We start from the raw sequence: 16,867 nt of genomic DNA, 5'->3' as shown, positions 1-16,867 counted from the left end.
ATTAGTACTGGCACCAAATCATGGGCCTGGATTCCATGCTTAAGCTTCTGGAATAACTCGGGGGAAAAAGAACTCGGTTGACACATGCACCACTTTAACAGGAGGATAGAAATAGCAGTCAGTAAACACAATGTAAACTGTGGGCATACCTCAGGGAGTTTCACAGGCAGGTAAAGTATGGTTCCATCAAAAGCAGTGACCAGGCCAGTAACTTGCCGGTGCTCCCTCAACATTCCAAAGCGAATATTCCGACATTCTACATCAGGGCTGAACAAAACAGTAAAGTTTGCAGAAATGAAAATGCACCAAGATGTTGTGTTGAAACTAATAGGAGAATATAATGTGCATTCTCAGCCACAATAAGCACCGAATAAGGTTAGAATCAGCGCAAATGTGACCACGGACTCCATTTTCACATTTCAGTATCATTTCTTTGATTACGACTATCAGTAAAAATGTGATTCACATTTTTCTCTGCTGTTTTAATGTATAGCCAGCTGTTAGTACCAGACACAGATCTTAAATGCACAAACTTAAGGGACAACTGATGATTGGGATACATTGAACAACAGGGTTAATTTACATTGCAGGGAAATGCAAGCCTAAACATTTGGTGCTATTGCAGTCACTGGGTACACTCATGCCACAACTTCAGTTCTCTTCTCTTACTTTTGTCTCTTTCTCTTTTGTTTTTTGTTTTACGTTTATATTATTTTTCATTTCCAACTGTGGCTGCAGTCTATGCGTCTCCTCACCACAACCAAAGGCCTCTCTGGACAGTAGACCTCATTAGTAAAACTGACCCATGAACGTGAATCCCATTGCCCAAAAGGTCTTGTGCAGAAAATAAAACAAGGTTCCCAGTGCAAGCTCCAAGACACAAAGGGAAACTTGCGCTCTACCACATGATGCTAACAATGTCACGTACCTGAAGGTGACATGGTATTGATACACAGCTTCATTTCTGCAGTATATTTTGACATAGTTTGCTGCCAGAGGTATGGCTGTTCCAGATGACCCCTTCTTCACAACTGGCTCCCTAAATAAAACACACAAGGAATGAAAATGGCCTAGCAATGCAAAATTCTCCTTCAACTTAAGCTGTCGACCAATAGCCTCAAGTACCCAGTAAGCAAGAGTAAAGCGAGTCATGACATAAACCTCCCCAGAACATCTGTAAGATACATGCTTCCATTGCAGAGGAATCAAAATATAATATAGGTTAATAATAAGTCCAAAAGGGAATTCAAGAGAAACTTCTCTCCAGAGAATTGTGAGAATATGGAACTCACTCCCAGAGGGAGTGATCAAGTCAAAAGAGATGCTATGAAGAGACGCCAAATAAATGTACAAGGGGAAAAAGGAATAGAAGGATACATTTAAAGGATGAAATGAGGAGGGGTGAAGAGGATCATTTGGAGCATAAACACTGGCTTGGAGCATTCCTGGGCTATACATTCTTAGTATTCAGAGGTACAAGGGATGATTGATAGGCTGCCTGGAAACTATTGAGGCCAGGCCACTGCACTCAGAACAAGCTGCGGCTGCACTGGGTTTGGGTTTCAGTTTCGGTACACGCACCACTACATTAGCTCCAATGTGCAGATTCTGCAAAGGCAGATGCTGCCACCAGCAGGTAGGAAGCCCAGTAACATCAAACACCCTATGCAGTCATATTAAGGGCTGTTTAAGACCCCGTGGGTCAAATCCAAAGCAAAAGCTGCTCAATGAAATAACCAGAGGAAGAGAGGTTTAATACACGGGAGCAATGGTATCCAATTGTTTTAAGTGCTTTATTTCTTTAAATTCCAGGAACTGAAAGCTTGGCTCTTTATACAAGATGTACTTCAGCCTACTGTATCATTTAATAAAATCACAGCTGATATTTTACCTCAGCACCATTTTCCTGCTTCAACCTGCAAACCCTTAATATTTAAAAATCTACCCACTGCTGTCTTTAATATATCCAGCAACTGAATCCCCCGCAATCCTCCTGGGTAGGATCACACCCCACTGGGTGAAGAAATACAAAAAAAAGTTGGAGGAACTCAGCGGGTCAGGCAGCATCTGTGGAGGGAAATGGGTAGTTGATGTCTTGGGTCGAGACCCTTCATCCGAAGGATCTCGACCTGAAACATCGACTGCCCATTTCCCTCCATAGATGCCGCCTGACCCACCAAATTCCTCCAGCTTTTTGTGCATTGCTCCAGATTGCCAGCATCTGCAGTCTTTTGTACCTCCACTGGGTGAAGAAATATCTTCTCATCTCTGCCCTGAATAGCTGACCCTTTAATTTTGTCAGTAACCCATGGTTCTGGACCTTCATCATCACCACAGCTACAGTGTCAAGTCCTGTGAGAAACTTGTATGCATCAATGAGATCACATCTCAATTTTCTAAACATATGAATGTAAAGGCCCCAGTCTGATCAATCTCCCCTCACATGTGGAACCTGCCATCCCAGGAATCCCCTCCTTCAATCACAAGGATATCCTTCAAGGTTAGGAGGCTAAAGCTTGCACAACACTCCAGCTGTGGTTTGATCAGGAGCTATACAACCGTAGCAAGAATTCCCTCCACCCCTCAAGACTCATGGCTCGGATGCAGTTGGCACCTCGACTATAGGAGCCATCAATCATGGCCTATTCATGCCACAAACAAACAATCTGCACCTCACCTCTCCCCCCCCAACCCAATGGTAAATCACACGCCACCCACAGCAGTACAGTGTGCTTAGTTCCAGCAACTCACCCACGGGTTTCTTTTCCCACTGTTCCAGCAACATCCTGACTGCGAGAGAATCGTTGGTCCCCTGATGAAAGCACAGCTGAGGAAGGGAGGAGTCTGCTCCTCCCCAGCAAGCCTTGCCCGATCTCCAAGCTCTTCACGTGAGATGCAAGCTCCTCAACGTTGCACAGGGATGGCTCAGGAACCATGCCTCTACCTCTGAAACTTGGGGAGTGAGGAAATACAGTGCAAGATAATTATACGCACACACACACGCACAAAAATCAAATCACCATCCCGGTCAGGGCTGGGTCCGGAATTTCATATTGCCAGGTTGTTTAGGATTACAATTTGAGACTAACGTGATCTTCCATATTCTTGTGCATGCATACATAGTTTCTTCAGTTGTGTACTTTGCCATTCTACTTGTATGTCCTTCCAACATAGGGGGCCATTTGGCCATCACCTCTGCTGGTTCTCAGAGCAGTCCTATTCCACCCCCACACCCCCCCACCCCAACTTATTTCCCTGTAACTACTGCCTCAAGTGCCCAACAACTCCACTGATTCTCCCACCAGAAATAATTGAGTGGCCAATTAACCTACCAATCTGCACATCTTTGGAACACAAGAGATTGGGGGAAACCCACCTCACACTGTGCCCATTATTTACCTGTCAAAACATTCAGCATCTTTGGATTTTGCCAGACTAATACTTCACACTCCTTCATGGAACAACAATCTCCCATACCAACAAAGCCCACAGAAGGAACCACACCTCACAGATCCTCTCCCCAATCTTGCTTCCCAAAGCAAGAAGCAAAGCAGTGCAAGAACAGGTTGCCTCGACTGGAGCTTCTGACTAACTGCAATTCTCAGCAGTGCCAGCATCAATGCCAGGTCAAAAACAGCAGATAGTTGGTCACACAACTCTCCTTACCCAACTTGTTCATAGCTCCAATGTGGTGTTGCTCCCGATGGAAAGGCATCCCCAGTTGCTTGTTCTACTTCACGTTTAAATCCTCCTAATAGGTCACTGGATATTCCTCTACTTAAGATCCCTCTGCCTGCAAGGGGGAAAGGAATTAAAATTCAATAAAGTCATATTACTGTACAGAAATAATATGAAAGGATTAAATGGGGAGATTCTGGTTATTCATAATTCCCTTAACCAGATACACAAAATCATGAGGGCATAGACAAGGTGAATGGTCAGTATTCCCCCCTCCCCTCCCCACCAGGGTAGGGGAATCTAAAACTAGGGGGCAATAAGTTCAAGGTGAGAGGGGAAAGATTTAAAGGGGACCTGAGAGAATGTTTTCGATACAGAGGGTGGTGGGTACATGGAAAGGGCTGCTAGAGGAAGTGGTAGAGGCGGGTACAATTACAATGCTTAAAAAAACATTTAGACAGGTACATGGATGAGAAAGGTTTAGAGGGATATGGGCCAAATGCGGCAAATTGCACCAGCTCAGGTAGGCAACTTGGTCAGCATGGACAAGTTGGGCCGAAGGGCCTCTTTTTATGCTGTACAACTCTAAAGTTTAAGTCATCTAGCCTAAGAATCTACAAGCCCTTAACCTCTCCTTTCAGAGGAGTCTTCAAAATTTCTCTTTGACTGAACTTTTAGTCACCTGTCCTAATGTCACATTGTGGTTTGGTGTCAAATTCTGTCTGATTTGCACTCCTGTGAAGGCTTTAGGAAATGTTACTATGTTTGTGGCACTTTATACTACTACTGAAGTGCTAATATGAGGCACTTTTCCTCACACACAGTATATTTTAGGAGGAAGGAAAATGAAGCCAGCTGATACAAGAACAGAAAAACAAGAAATAGGAGGCGGCGGCCATCTGGCCCATCAAGCCTGCTCTACCATTCAATAAGATCATGGCCAATCTGGCCATGGACTCAGATCCACCTACCTGCCTTTTCCCCATAACCCTCAATTCCCCTACTATGCAAAAACCTATCTAATTGTGTCTTAAATTTAATGAGGTAGCCTCTACTGCTTCCCTGGGCAGAGAATTCCACAGAGTCACTACTCTCTGGGAAAAGCAGTTTCTCCTCATCTCCATCCCAAATCTATTCCCCCTATCTTGAGGCTATGTCCCCTAGTTTTAAATCTCACCTACCAGTGGAAACAACCTTCTTGCCTCTATCTTATCTTTCCCTTTCATAATTTTGTGTGTTTCTTCTGAATTCCAGCGAGTATAGTCCCAGGCGACTCACTCTCCTCTCATAGGCTAACACCCTCATCTCCAGAATCAACCTGGTGAACCTCCTCTGCACTGCCTCCGAAGCCAGTATATTCCTCCTCGAGTGAGAAGGCCAGAACTGCACACAGTGCTCCAGGTGCAACCTCACCAGTACCCTGTACATTTGCAGCACAACCTCCCTGCTCTTAAATTCAATCCCTCTAGCAATTTGTCTTCTGATAACCTGTTGCACCTGCAAACCAACCCTTTGCGATTCATGCACAAGCACTCCCAAGTCCCTCTGCACAACAGCATGCTGCAATCTTTCACCATTTGAATAATAAATTGATCTTCTATTTTTTCCCTTCCAAAGTGGATGACCTCACATTTACCAACATTGCACTCCATCTGCCAGACCCTTGCCCACTCACTTAACCTGTCTCTATCTCTCTGCAGACTCTCCGCATCCTCTGCACAATTTGCTTTTCCACTCAATTTAGTGTCATCAGCAAACTTAAATATGCTACACTCAGTCCCTTCCAAATCATTAATGCACATTGTGAACAGTTGTGGTCCCAGCACCGACCCCTGCAGCACCCCGGTCACCACTGATCGCGAACCAGAGAAACACCCATTTATCCTAACCCTCTGCCTTCTATTGGTTAACCAATCCTCTATCCATACTGATACATTACCCCCAAATCCATGCATCCTTATCTTATGGATAAGTATTTTAGGCAACACCTTATTGAACACCTTCTGGAAATGCAAGTATACAACATTCACCTGTTCCCCTCTATGCACTGCATTCATTACATGCTCAAAGAACTCCAGTAAGTTTGTCAAGACTGCCCTTCCTGAATCCATACTGTGTCTGCTTGATGGAACCACTTCTATCCAGATGTCTCGCTATTTCTTCCTTAATGATAGCTTCAAGCATCTTCCTGACTACAGATGTTAAGCTAACTGGCCTATAGTTACCTGCCTTTTGCCTACAGCCTTTTTTAAAAAGTGGCATGACATTCACTGTCTTTCAATCCGCCAGGACCTGCCCAGAGTATTTTGGTAAATTATCATAAACACCTCTACTACAACTTCCACCATTTCTTTCAGTACCCTGGGATGCATCCCATCAGGACCAGGGGACATCTACCTTTCGGCCCACTAGTTTCTCATCACTACCTCTTTAGTGACAGCAATCGTATCGAAGTCCTCACCTCCCATCGCATCCATAACATCTCTTTAGCATGTTCGACATGTCCTCCACTGTGAAGATTGACACAAAATAGTCATTCAAGACCACAGCCATTTCCACATTACCCAATATTAATTCCCCCTTCATCTTCCAAGGGACCAACATTCACTTCAGCCACCCTCTTTCACTTTATACAATTATAAAAACTTTTACTGTTTTTATATTTTCTGCTAGTTTACTTTCATAATCTATCTTCCCTTATTGCTTGCTTAGTGGTTCTTTGTCGCTTTTTAATGTTTTCCCAATCTTCCAGTTTCCCACTACTCTTGGTGACTTTCTATGTATGAGCTTTCAGTTGGATGCCTTCTTTTACTTCCTTAGTTATCCAAGGCTGGCTCTCCCCACTCTTACTGTCCTCACTTTTAACTGGAATATACTTTTGTTGAGCACCATGAAAAATCTCTGAAAGTCTTCCACTGTTTCTCAACTGTCCCCACTATACAATCTGTGTTTCCAGTCTACGCTAGCCAACTCCTCCCTTGTTTAGGCATAGTACACTGGTTTTAGATCAAATTATTGCACCCTTCATTTGCATGAGAAATTCAATCATACTATGATCAGTCTTTTCAAGAGGATCGCTAACTACAAGATCGCTAATTTTACCTGTCTCATTGCACAGGACCAGATCTAAGATTGTATTTTCCCTTGTAGGTTCACTAACATGCTGTTCAAGAAAGTCATCACAGATGCATTCTATGAAGTGATCCAAGAGTCATAAACAGAATTAGAGTCATAAATAAAATCATTATTTGGGATATGATCCTGGAATTTTAGGATGAGTGCTTGATATAGGACAATTAGATTAAACAATCCACTGCTGTGAACCAAGCAGATTCTAAGGTAACTGAAAAGATACCATCCCTCTGGGTGACAGCTGTAAATGCTCCAAGTGGGCATGGGTTCGATGGCCATCTACAGTAACAGCCAGCACTTTGTCTCGTCTGTTGCCATTCTCACTACCTCATCCACAAGGATTATCTTCTTTTATAGGCAGTGCACGAGAGCCAACAGTAATAGCCCAGGTCCGAGGTAGGCACCAAACACAAGCGTCAAACAAGACCGACTAGCACAGTGTACAAGTCACCTAGATTTATATTTTGCATCTCTTATAACTGTGCTACTTCTAATAACTAACGTGTAGTCAATTCTTCTTTGGTTATTTCTGCTTCCCCATTTGCCTCTGTGCTCCCTTCGCAATGAAGCCTCTCATGGGTTTAACCAGACTCATTGCCCCTAGGTAGACCAATAACTAATTAATACCAAGAATAAAAAGCCTTTGGCATTTTTCTTCATCTCTCTTCACACACAACCAAGAATCTTTGATAAACTGGGTCTGGTCTTGGTTGTGAAGATTTGTGGGAGGATGCTAATCTGCAGCATGAACACCAGCATCATAGTTGGGCTAAATGGTCTGTGTGGCGAGTCAGTGCAACTCTGTAGAAGATGCAGCTTTCATTGACTACTAGGGTGGGGATGGGTTTACACTGTGGGGTTGTGCTTTTCACTGACAACCAGTAAGGCATCACCCAATACTTGCAGCTGGTTCTTACCTACGACTGGAACAGAGGTCCTCCTGCTGAGGTGATCTCCTCGGCCATAAGCTCCAAACTGTGGCAGTGAGGCAAGACCACGCAGCAGTTCACCTGAACGGCCCAGTGACTGGGAAAACAGGCAGACAGTTAGGGAGAAAGAACTTGCCCAGAGCTGTTGAAAGGTGCAACAGAAATTCATCCCCGACCACATCATAGACTATACCATACTTTAGAATATCAAACAAGGAAAGGCACAATTGAATTTCTTTGCTTCATTATGACCAAATAATCAATTTTAGTCCAGTCTGCTGAAAAATTAAATCTAAATCTGGACACTAGAGCGAACTCGATTTGCAAGGGCAAGTGAGATCTTGATTACAATGTCATCTGTAAAACGGTATCTCTGGATCACAGGCTCAACATGTACAACAGATAAGCTGCTTATGACATGCAGCCAGATCACCCCTTCAAATGAAAAACACCATGATGCTGGAGGAACTCAGCAGGCTAGACAGCATCTGTGGAGAAAAGTGGCAGTCAACCTGCTTGTCTCCACAGATGCTGCCTGGCCTGCTGAGTTCCTCCAACATCATAGTGTTTTTCATGTAGATATTCCAGCATTTGCAGTCCTTTGTTTCTCCACCCCTTCAAATTGTATCCAATAGTGGTGGGCAACAATATGTAAAAGGAGTCCTGGCAACAGTTTCCCAAGATCTCTAGGAGGGCACGGACAGGGATAGAGTGTATGCGTATGCTCACGCTGGGGTGGGTGGTAAAAATCAGTGGAGCGGAAGCATACCTGCTATTTCATAAATGGACAACTGACCGTTTCAGTTGCCAATGAAAACAATTACAATTCACCACAGGTACACAGCCTGAAATGCCAAAAGAGCAAAGGTAAATTTCAAAGTACAAGCAGCATGGAATCAGAGTGGCAATTTCCAACTTGAAGAATTAATCCAGAACTACCATGAGGAGGGAGGTTAACTAGAGGGCACAGATAAAGTTTGTTAGGCAAAAGTATTGCAATTTTTTTCCCCTCTTTAAAAAGCAAATCATTGTGAACTGGAATGTACTGTCTGAAAGGAGGGGAGAAGCAGATTCAACAGAAACTTTCAAAAGAACTGAATAAATATTTAAAAAACTAAAATTTGCAGTGCTGCAGACTGTAATCAGGGGAATGGGCTAATAAAATATTTGTAACCCATATTACATTGCGTATAGCTCAGTACAAATACCCAAATATGCGCCCATTAGCCATGTGAGCTTTGACACAAGTCCTGCACTACAAATTAAGGGGAGTAGGCAACTTGGTCTCTCATGCCTGCTCTGCCATTTAATAAGATCATGACTGATCTGATTGTAAATCTTAACTCTGCATTCTGATTTCGCAATGCAAAACTTTTATCCCTTTGCATCTCAATCTATTTCTGCCTTAAAAGGTGCTCTCCTTTCACCACCCTTGGAGGGAGAAAGTTCCAAAGATGAGAATGGTTGAACCATTTACTCAAAGCATGAGTAAAAATAGCTTGGACAGCCAGTAAAAAAAAGTCATTGAGCCAGTCTCAGGGGATTGGCCAACCTTGCTTAAAAGAGTAGCAAAAAGTAAAAAACTGCAGATGCTGGAAATGCAAAAACAAAGTCAGAAAATGCTGGAAGTACTCAGCAGTTCAGGCTGCACAGAGTCAGAGCACTACAGCACAGAAACAGGCCCTTGTGCCCATCTAGTCCATACCATCCTGGTTTTCTGCCTAGTCCTATCTAACTGCACCCAGACCATAAGCCTTCATACTTCTCTCATTCATGTACCTATCCAAACTGCTCTTAAATGTTACAACTGAACCCATATCCACCAATTCCACTGGCAGCTCATTCCACACTCACACCACCCTCTGAGTGAAGAAGTTTCCCCTCAGATTTCCCTTAAATATTTCACCTTTCACCATAAACTTGTGCCTCTATTTCTAGTCTCACCCAACCAGGAGGGAAAAACCCTGCATGCATTCACCATATCTATACCCCTCAATTTTGTATACTTCTACAAGATCTCCCCTCATTCTCTTGCGTTCCAGGGAATAAAGTCCTAACGTATTCAACCTATCCCTGTAACTCAGGTCCTCAAGTCCCAGCAACATCTGTGCAAATTTTCTCTGCACTCTTTCAAGCTCATTGATCTCTTTCCTGTAGGTAGGTGACCAGAACGGCATGCAATACTCCAAATTTGGCCTCACCAACGTCTTATACAACTTCAACATAACATCCCAACTCTTGTACTCAATGCCTTGATTTACGAGGGCCAATGTGCCAAAAGCTCTTCATGACCCTATCTACCTACGATGCCACTTTTAAGGAACTATGGATCTGTATTCCCAGGTCCCTTTGTTCTACCGCACACCTCAGTGCCCGACCATTCACTGTGCAAGTCTTACCCTGGTTTGTCCTCCCAAAGTGCAACACCTCACACTTGTCTGCTTTAAATTCCATCTGCCATTTTTCAGCCCAATTTCCTAGCTGATCCAGATCACACCGCAAGCTTTGATAGCCTTCCTCACTGTCCACTGCGCCGCCAATCTTGGTGTCATCTGCAGATTTGCTGATCCAGTTTAGCACATCATCATCTAAATTATTAATATAGATGATAAACAACAACAGACAAAAACAGACCCTTGCAACACACCCCTAGTCACAGGCCTCCAATCAGAGAGAGAACCATCTACCACCACCCTTTGGCTTCTCCTGCACATGGAGAGAGAAGCAGAGTTAATGAATAAGACACTTCATCAGAACCCAACACAGTCTGTTCAAATCAATCTTAAATCTAACCTCAGGATATCAATGTTGACATCAACCAAACCCAATATGTTCTATGCACTGCCTGAAAATATTAGGTGTGACTTTATTGAGTTCTATATAATCATGAGGAGAATAGACAAGGTAAATGGTCAGAGTCCTTTCCCCGGGGTAGGAGAGTCCAAAACTAGAGGGCATAGGTTTAAAGTGAGGGAGGAAAGATTTAGAAGGGACCCACGGGCAATTTTTTTCCCCCACACATAGGGTGGTGGGTATATGGGACGAGCTGCCAGTGGAAGTGGTAGAGGCAGGAAAAATTGCAACATTTAAAAGACACTTGGACAGGTACATGGGTAGGAAAGGCTTAGAGGGATATGGGCCAAACGTGGGCAAATGGGACTAGCTCAGATAGGTAACTTGATTGGTATGGATGAGTTGGGCCAAAGGGCCAGTTTCCATGCTGTAAAGCCCTGTGACTCTTTGACAGTATTGTTGAGATAGACAGAGAGCTTGAATGTGTGTTATTCCCACATTAAAATAGAGATTGCATTTCAACAGCCCTTCATTGGCTTTGAACTTCTGAAACATCCCAAAGTCGTGAAATGCAAGTTCCTTTATTCAGTGTTTCCTTCCTTAGCCTGGTGAATTTTCACACATGATTAAACAACTATACCCATGGCGGTCTCCTGCATCCTTAAATACTTTGACTTTCTTGTGTAGCAGTTTGATAGATAAAAGAGAGACTTTTAGCCTAAATTTTCATAATTTTATGCACCGATTTAATATTCCCTCAGTCTCCTCTGTTACAAATAGAAGCCTTGCCAATCACTCCCTGTAGCTAAAATTCTGCAGTCAAAGAATCGTACAGCACAGGATCAGGTCTCTTGGTCCGCCACTAGTCATGGTGGAGGCAGGTACGTGAACAACTTTAAAAAGGCACTTGGACATGTACATGGATAGGAAAGGTTAAGAAGGACATGGGCCAAATGGGACTAGCTTAGATGGGCATCTTGGTCAGCATGGACCAGCTGGACTGAAGGACTTGTTTCCGTGCCGTATGACTAGTCCAATTTACTGTATTTGGTCTGTAACTTCCTATGCCTTGGTGAATCTCGTGCTTGTCTAGAAGCTTTTTACATGTTGAGAGCTCTGAACTATCTTTAAAGAGCTCCTCTATACCCTCGCTAGTACAATCACATCCTCTTGTAATGCAATGACCAGAACTGCACAGCTCTGGTGATAATTCTGCAGATATTCTTCTTTTAAGAGATTATATATTCTAATGTTCATGTTTTTGAATGCTGTACATCAGATCAATGAAGGCAGAAATCTCCGAAGCATTCATATTTCTAAGCAAGAGATCTATGGTGTGCCATTTTCAGATTTCCTGAAAACATTACAAGTGTACCTGGTAAGTCAGTGTAGGATACACTACAGGTTGTGTGGGTTGCCGTACATCATCTCCCGATAACTCAGGCCTCAGAGGTCTCACACTGGGAAACGCTCTCCCTCGTGCTATCTCTGCTTCAAATTCTGGCAGTGGCCGTTGTCGAGGTCCATATAAATGTGGGTCAATCACTGTACGAGGCAGGCCACCTCGGTAAGGGAATCTAGCCCGATCAGACATCTAGCCACCTGTGAAACAAAGCATCCTCATTACAAGCTCATATTCTACTGTTTAATTTGTGTAGGAAGTACCATTTCCTGAGCCACATTTATTCATTTGTGTTGGCAGTAACACAGCAGATAGCATTCACATCCGAGTCACAAATTCAAGTCCCATTCGAGAGATTCCAACTCAAAATCCAGGTTGACACTTCCAACACAGTTCTGAGACAGTAGTCCCCTGGCAGACCATCACAGGTTCAGTTATGGTGGAACACTGCTTTGCTGTGGTAGCCTTCCTTCAGATGAGACACTACACTGAGAGCCTATCTGCCCTTATCATAGCAACAAAGATCATGTTGAGAAAGAGCAGGATATCCCATGATATCCTGAACCAAATTTCATCCTTCAATAAACACTAGAAACTTTTATCCCAACAAAGTGCATTGCTCCCCATGTTGCACAATGCTCAAACTAATTCATTGTCTAAAAAGTTTTTGCTGACGTTCAAAGGCGCTGAAAGGCACCATGAAAATGCAAGTCTGTCCCTTCCATTACTACCTGCAACCACAAACACATTACTCATCAGGGTGTACAGAAATCAGTTTGTTTGCCTAAACAAGCAACACCAAACAACCACCCCAAGGTCATTCATCCTTTCCCATGCCCCATCAATCAAGGGCCTTTCTTACCCCATCTCATCTAACCCATGTCCCACCAGAGATTCTCCCTCTACCATTACCTTAACATTCCATCTCCTAGCCTGGTCATAGGGAGAAGGCAGAAGAATGGGACTGAGGGCAAAAAAAAGTTCAGCCATGATTGAATGGCAGAGCAGACTCAATGAGCCGAATGGCCTAATTCTGCTCCTATATCTTATGGTCCTATAAACCACCACTTGCCCCTCTCCACCACTCCTGTTGTGAACAGTTAACTCCCATCCCACAAGCTTTATAACCCACCCCACCTACCACCAGGGCCTTAAAGTGCTTCCTCTCCCATCTGAGCCACCACCCAATTTAGCCCCACCTGCCCCCGACTCCACTATCACAGACCCCCGTCCCTCCCTCCCTCCCACCAACCTGAGCTCTGCCCACCTGGACCCTCAGTCAACCCAAGGGGTCAATCAAGTCCTGCCCACACCCCTGCAATCTAGGAGTGGGTCAACCACCCCATGCCCCCACTCCCCACCCGTGGGGCGTCAACCGGCCCTTCCTCCCCCACCTGTGGGGCGTCGACCGGCCCTTGCCCGCCCCTCCCTCCTTGGGAGGGGGGGGCGTCCACCGGCCCTTCCTCCCCCACCTGTGGGGCGTCAACCGGCCCTTGCCTCCCTCCCACTCATCTGGGGGTTCGACCGACCCGACCCGACCCACCGCCACCGCTCTGACCCCACCTGCCCGCCACCGCTTGCTTGGCTCCACGACACCAGATGGCGCCGCCCCCTTTCTTATTGGAGGAGGTCGCCCGTCGATCAGACTTTTCCAGTTTACGAATTTCCCGCCCTCCTTTTCAATCTTGATTGGCTGCAGGACAGGGCGGGGTTTGGTCCACGATTGGTCGACGCTGCTGTCACTCAGGTAATGTCACGTGGGAGTGCTGCCCGGCCTGGCACGTGGTGCGAGGGCTCTGCCCGGGTCCCACCTGAGCCGCTTCACCCATCAAACGGTCTATTCACCGGCATTGTGTTTGCCTGGGAATCCTCCCTCCAACCCTCTATGCACTTGACCGTTTTGCATTGGTTTATTCTCTTGTGTGCTTTTGAGAGCTTACTTTCATTTATAGGCTATCTTTAATGTACTGGGGCTTTCCACAAGTGTTGCAAATAAAATGCAATAGAAACAGGAAATGCTCAGCAGGTCAGACCACACTTGAGGACAGAGAAATAGACTTGTTCCAGATAGACGCTGAGGACTTCTTACGTTCTCTGATTTTCGTTCGGGGGGCAGAACGGTGGCACAACATGTAGAGCTGTTGCCTCAAAGATCCAGAGACCCGGATTCAATCCTGATCTCCAGTGCTGTCTGTGTGGAAGTTTACAAGTTCTCCCTGTGGCCATGTGTGTTTTCCTGGGTGCTCTGGTTTCTTCCCACATTCCGAAAGAAGTGCAGGTTGGTAGGTTAATTGGTGACTTTAGAGTACCCCTGGTGTATCTGTTTGGTGGGACAATTGTGTGTTGATGGGGGGAGGTTGGTGTCAATGGGCATGTGTGAAGGAAGGGGTTGTAGGGAAATAAGTGAGGGGATGGGATTTCTCTAATGGCTGGAATAGATTCAATGGGCAGAATGGCCTTTTACACCAAATGAAAATATGAATAGAAAAACATGAAATTTCGAGTGTATGGAGTGTTTTGCTTTTGGAAAAGCTATATTGCTAAGATGATACCAGAAATGAGAAGTTACAAATGGGAAAGATTTAAAAACCTGATACCTCTTTATACACTCCATGGAGATTTCAGGACAAAGGATCAGGTGGGAAAACGGATTTGAGAAAAGAATCACTGTGAGTTTATTGAGTGGCAGAGTGGTCTCAAGGGGTTAAATAGCCCATTTTGCTCCCATTTCTTATGTTCTCAGGACAAACGCTTCAGGAAGGAGTTTTGTATTTCTTTAAATCATAAGAACATTATGCACAGTTCCAATTTATGTGTCATAAAAAGAATATAAAAGCATTAGTCAAGATTCACCAGAAATTTACTAGAATTACAGCGGAAAGGTGAAGTTACAGATACTGCGAAAAATTGTAAAAAGCTGAGACTATTTCTCAAATAGAGATTGAAGGGGAACTTGGTAGTATTCTTTAGAAATATGAAAAGGTTAGATAGGCAGACTGAGAATAATGTTTTGTTTCCTTCTGCAATCTCTCAGGATCAAGAATGACTTGTTTCCACCCAAGTCCTGTGGCTCTGAGGTGGCTGATGAGATCAATGTGGAAACTGTGGGCTCTGCTAAGATAGAGCTAATGGTTTTTTGGGATGTGTTGTCCTCTTTCTGGGTTCTCTATGTTCCTGATGCATGCATGAGGCTCTTAGTACCATCTCGAATGCTCCTTCTCCATTTTAAGCAGTCATAGACCAGGGATTTACAAGAATGTGTGGGGATGTTAAACTTTCTCAAGGAGGAATTGAGAAAATCCTTGACCTTTTCCTCTATCCACCTGGTAATCTCTTGCACTCTATTTCAAGCTCAAGTGCAGCAAGTTTCAGGAGTCTGCTGTTGGGCATGTGAGCAGCGTGGTCTGTCCAATAGAGCTGACTGAATGTAATTAATTGAAATTGGAATATTATTGTCACATGTACCAAGGTACAGCGAAACTCTTGTCTTGCATACCGTTCATACAGATCAATTCATTACACAGTACATTGAGGTAGTACAAGGTAAAACAATAACAGAATGCAGATTAAAGTGTGACAGCTGCAGAGAAAGTGCAGTGCAGGTAGATGATAAGGTGCAAGGTCATAACAAGGTAGATTGTGAGGTCAAGGATCCATCTTATTGTACTAGGGAACCATTCAATAGTCTTATAACAGCAGGATAAAGCTGTCCTTGAGCCTGGTGGTATGTGCTTGTATCTTCTGACCAATGGGAGAGAAGAGAGAATGTCCAGGGTGGGTGGGGTCTTTGATTATGCTGGCTGCTTTACTGAGGCAGCGAGAAGTTTACACAAGAGTCCATGGAGGGGGGGCAACACACACAAAATGATGAAATCATGATGAAGGGTCTCGATCCGAAACGTCGACTGTTTATTTCCCTCTGTAGATGCTGCCTGACCTGCTGAGTTCCTCCAGCATTTTGTGTGTGTTGCCCCAGATTCTAGCATCTGCAATATCTCTTGTGTGTCCATGGAGGGGAGGCTGGTTTCCATGATGTGCTAAGCTGTGTCCACAACTCTGCAGTTTCTTGCAGTCACGGGCAAAGCAGTTGCCATACCAAGCCGTGATGCATCCAGATAGGATGCCTTCTATGATGCATCAATAAAAACTAGCAAGGGTCAATGGGGACATGCCAAATTTCTGTAGTCTCTTGAGGAAGCAGATGCGCTTTCTTGGCCATGGCATCTACATGGTTGGACCAGACAGGCTATTGGTGATGTCCACTCCTAGGAACTTGAGCTCTCAACCCTCTCGACCTCAGCACCGTTGATGTAGGCAGGAGCATGTGCACAGCCCCGCTTCCTGAAGTCAATGACCGCTCTTTTGTTTTGCTGATATTGAGGGAAAGGTTGTTATCATGACACCATGTTACCAGGCTCTCTATCTCTTTCCTGTACTCCAATTCATCATTATTTGAGATACGACCCACTACGGTGGTATCATCTGGAAACTTGTAGATGGAGTTAGAGCAGAATCTGGCCACGCAGTCATGAATGTATAGTGAGTAGTGTAGGGGGCTGAGGACACAGCCCTATGAAGCACCAGTGTTGAGAATAATCGTGGTGGAGGTGTTGCTGCCTATCCTTACTGATTGCGATCCGTTGGTCAGGAAGTCAAGGATCCACTTGCAGAGGGAGGTGTTGAGTCCCAGGTCTTAGAGTTCGGTGATGAGCTTGCTTGGAATTATAATATTGAAGGCAGAGCTGTAGGCCGTCAGAACTGGGAATGTTGGCCTGAGATGTGACTTTGATGATGGTTTGCTTATCCTACTTACGGCTGAAAACCTCAAGTCCAAGCATCAGGAACACCTCCCAAGCTCCATGCCTAGGTAATTAACTCCTGCCCTATCTGCAGTAGAGTCTGTAGGTCCCACCTTGGCCTCATCAGCTACCTG

The 16,867-nt window shown here is 44.6% G+C and overlaps 1 protein-coding gene across 2 annotated transcripts in view; it reads right to left on the bottom strand.

Moving 5' to 3' along the window:
* Positions 1 to 13,540, bottom strand: part of piwil2 (piwi-like RNA-mediated gene silencing 2) — a 71,323-nt gene extending 57,783 nt beyond the window's left edge. The window contains exons 1-7 of one of the 2 annotated variants that reach the window (XM_052041266.1): positions 13,498 to 13,540; positions 11,908 to 12,134; positions 7,728 to 7,836; positions 3,667 to 3,793; positions 2,752 to 2,952; positions 929 to 1,039; positions 150 to 267 (exon numbers count right to left, since the gene is read on the bottom strand). In XM_052041266.1, coding sequence (XP_051897226.1) covers positions 150 to 267; positions 929 to 1,039; positions 2,752 to 2,952; positions 3,667 to 3,793; positions 7,728 to 7,836; positions 11,908 to 12,126 — 885 coding nt within the window. In that variant the 5' untranslated portion in view covers positions 12,127 to 12,134; positions 13,498 to 13,540. Of the gene's footprint in view, positions 1 to 149; positions 268 to 928; positions 1,040 to 2,751; positions 2,953 to 3,666; positions 3,794 to 6,139; positions 6,189 to 7,727; positions 7,837 to 11,907; positions 12,135 to 13,497 lie in introns of those variants that run through there. The other variant, XM_052041267.1, reaches the window with a different exon arrangement.
* Between the last annotated feature and the right edge of the window lie 3,327 nt (positions 13,541 to 16,867).

The sequence above is a fragment of the Pristis pectinata genome, chromosome 29 (genome assembly GCF_009764475.1).
Source record: "Pristis pectinata isolate sPriPec2 chromosome 29, sPriPec2.1.pri, whole genome shotgun sequence".
In the NCBI taxonomy this organism is placed as follows: domain Eukaryota; kingdom Metazoa; phylum Chordata; class Chondrichthyes; order Rhinopristiformes; family Pristidae; genus Pristis; species Pristis pectinata.
The sequence above is the reverse complement of the archived record's forward strand: the minus strand, read 5'-3'. Positions and strand labels throughout refer to the sequence as shown.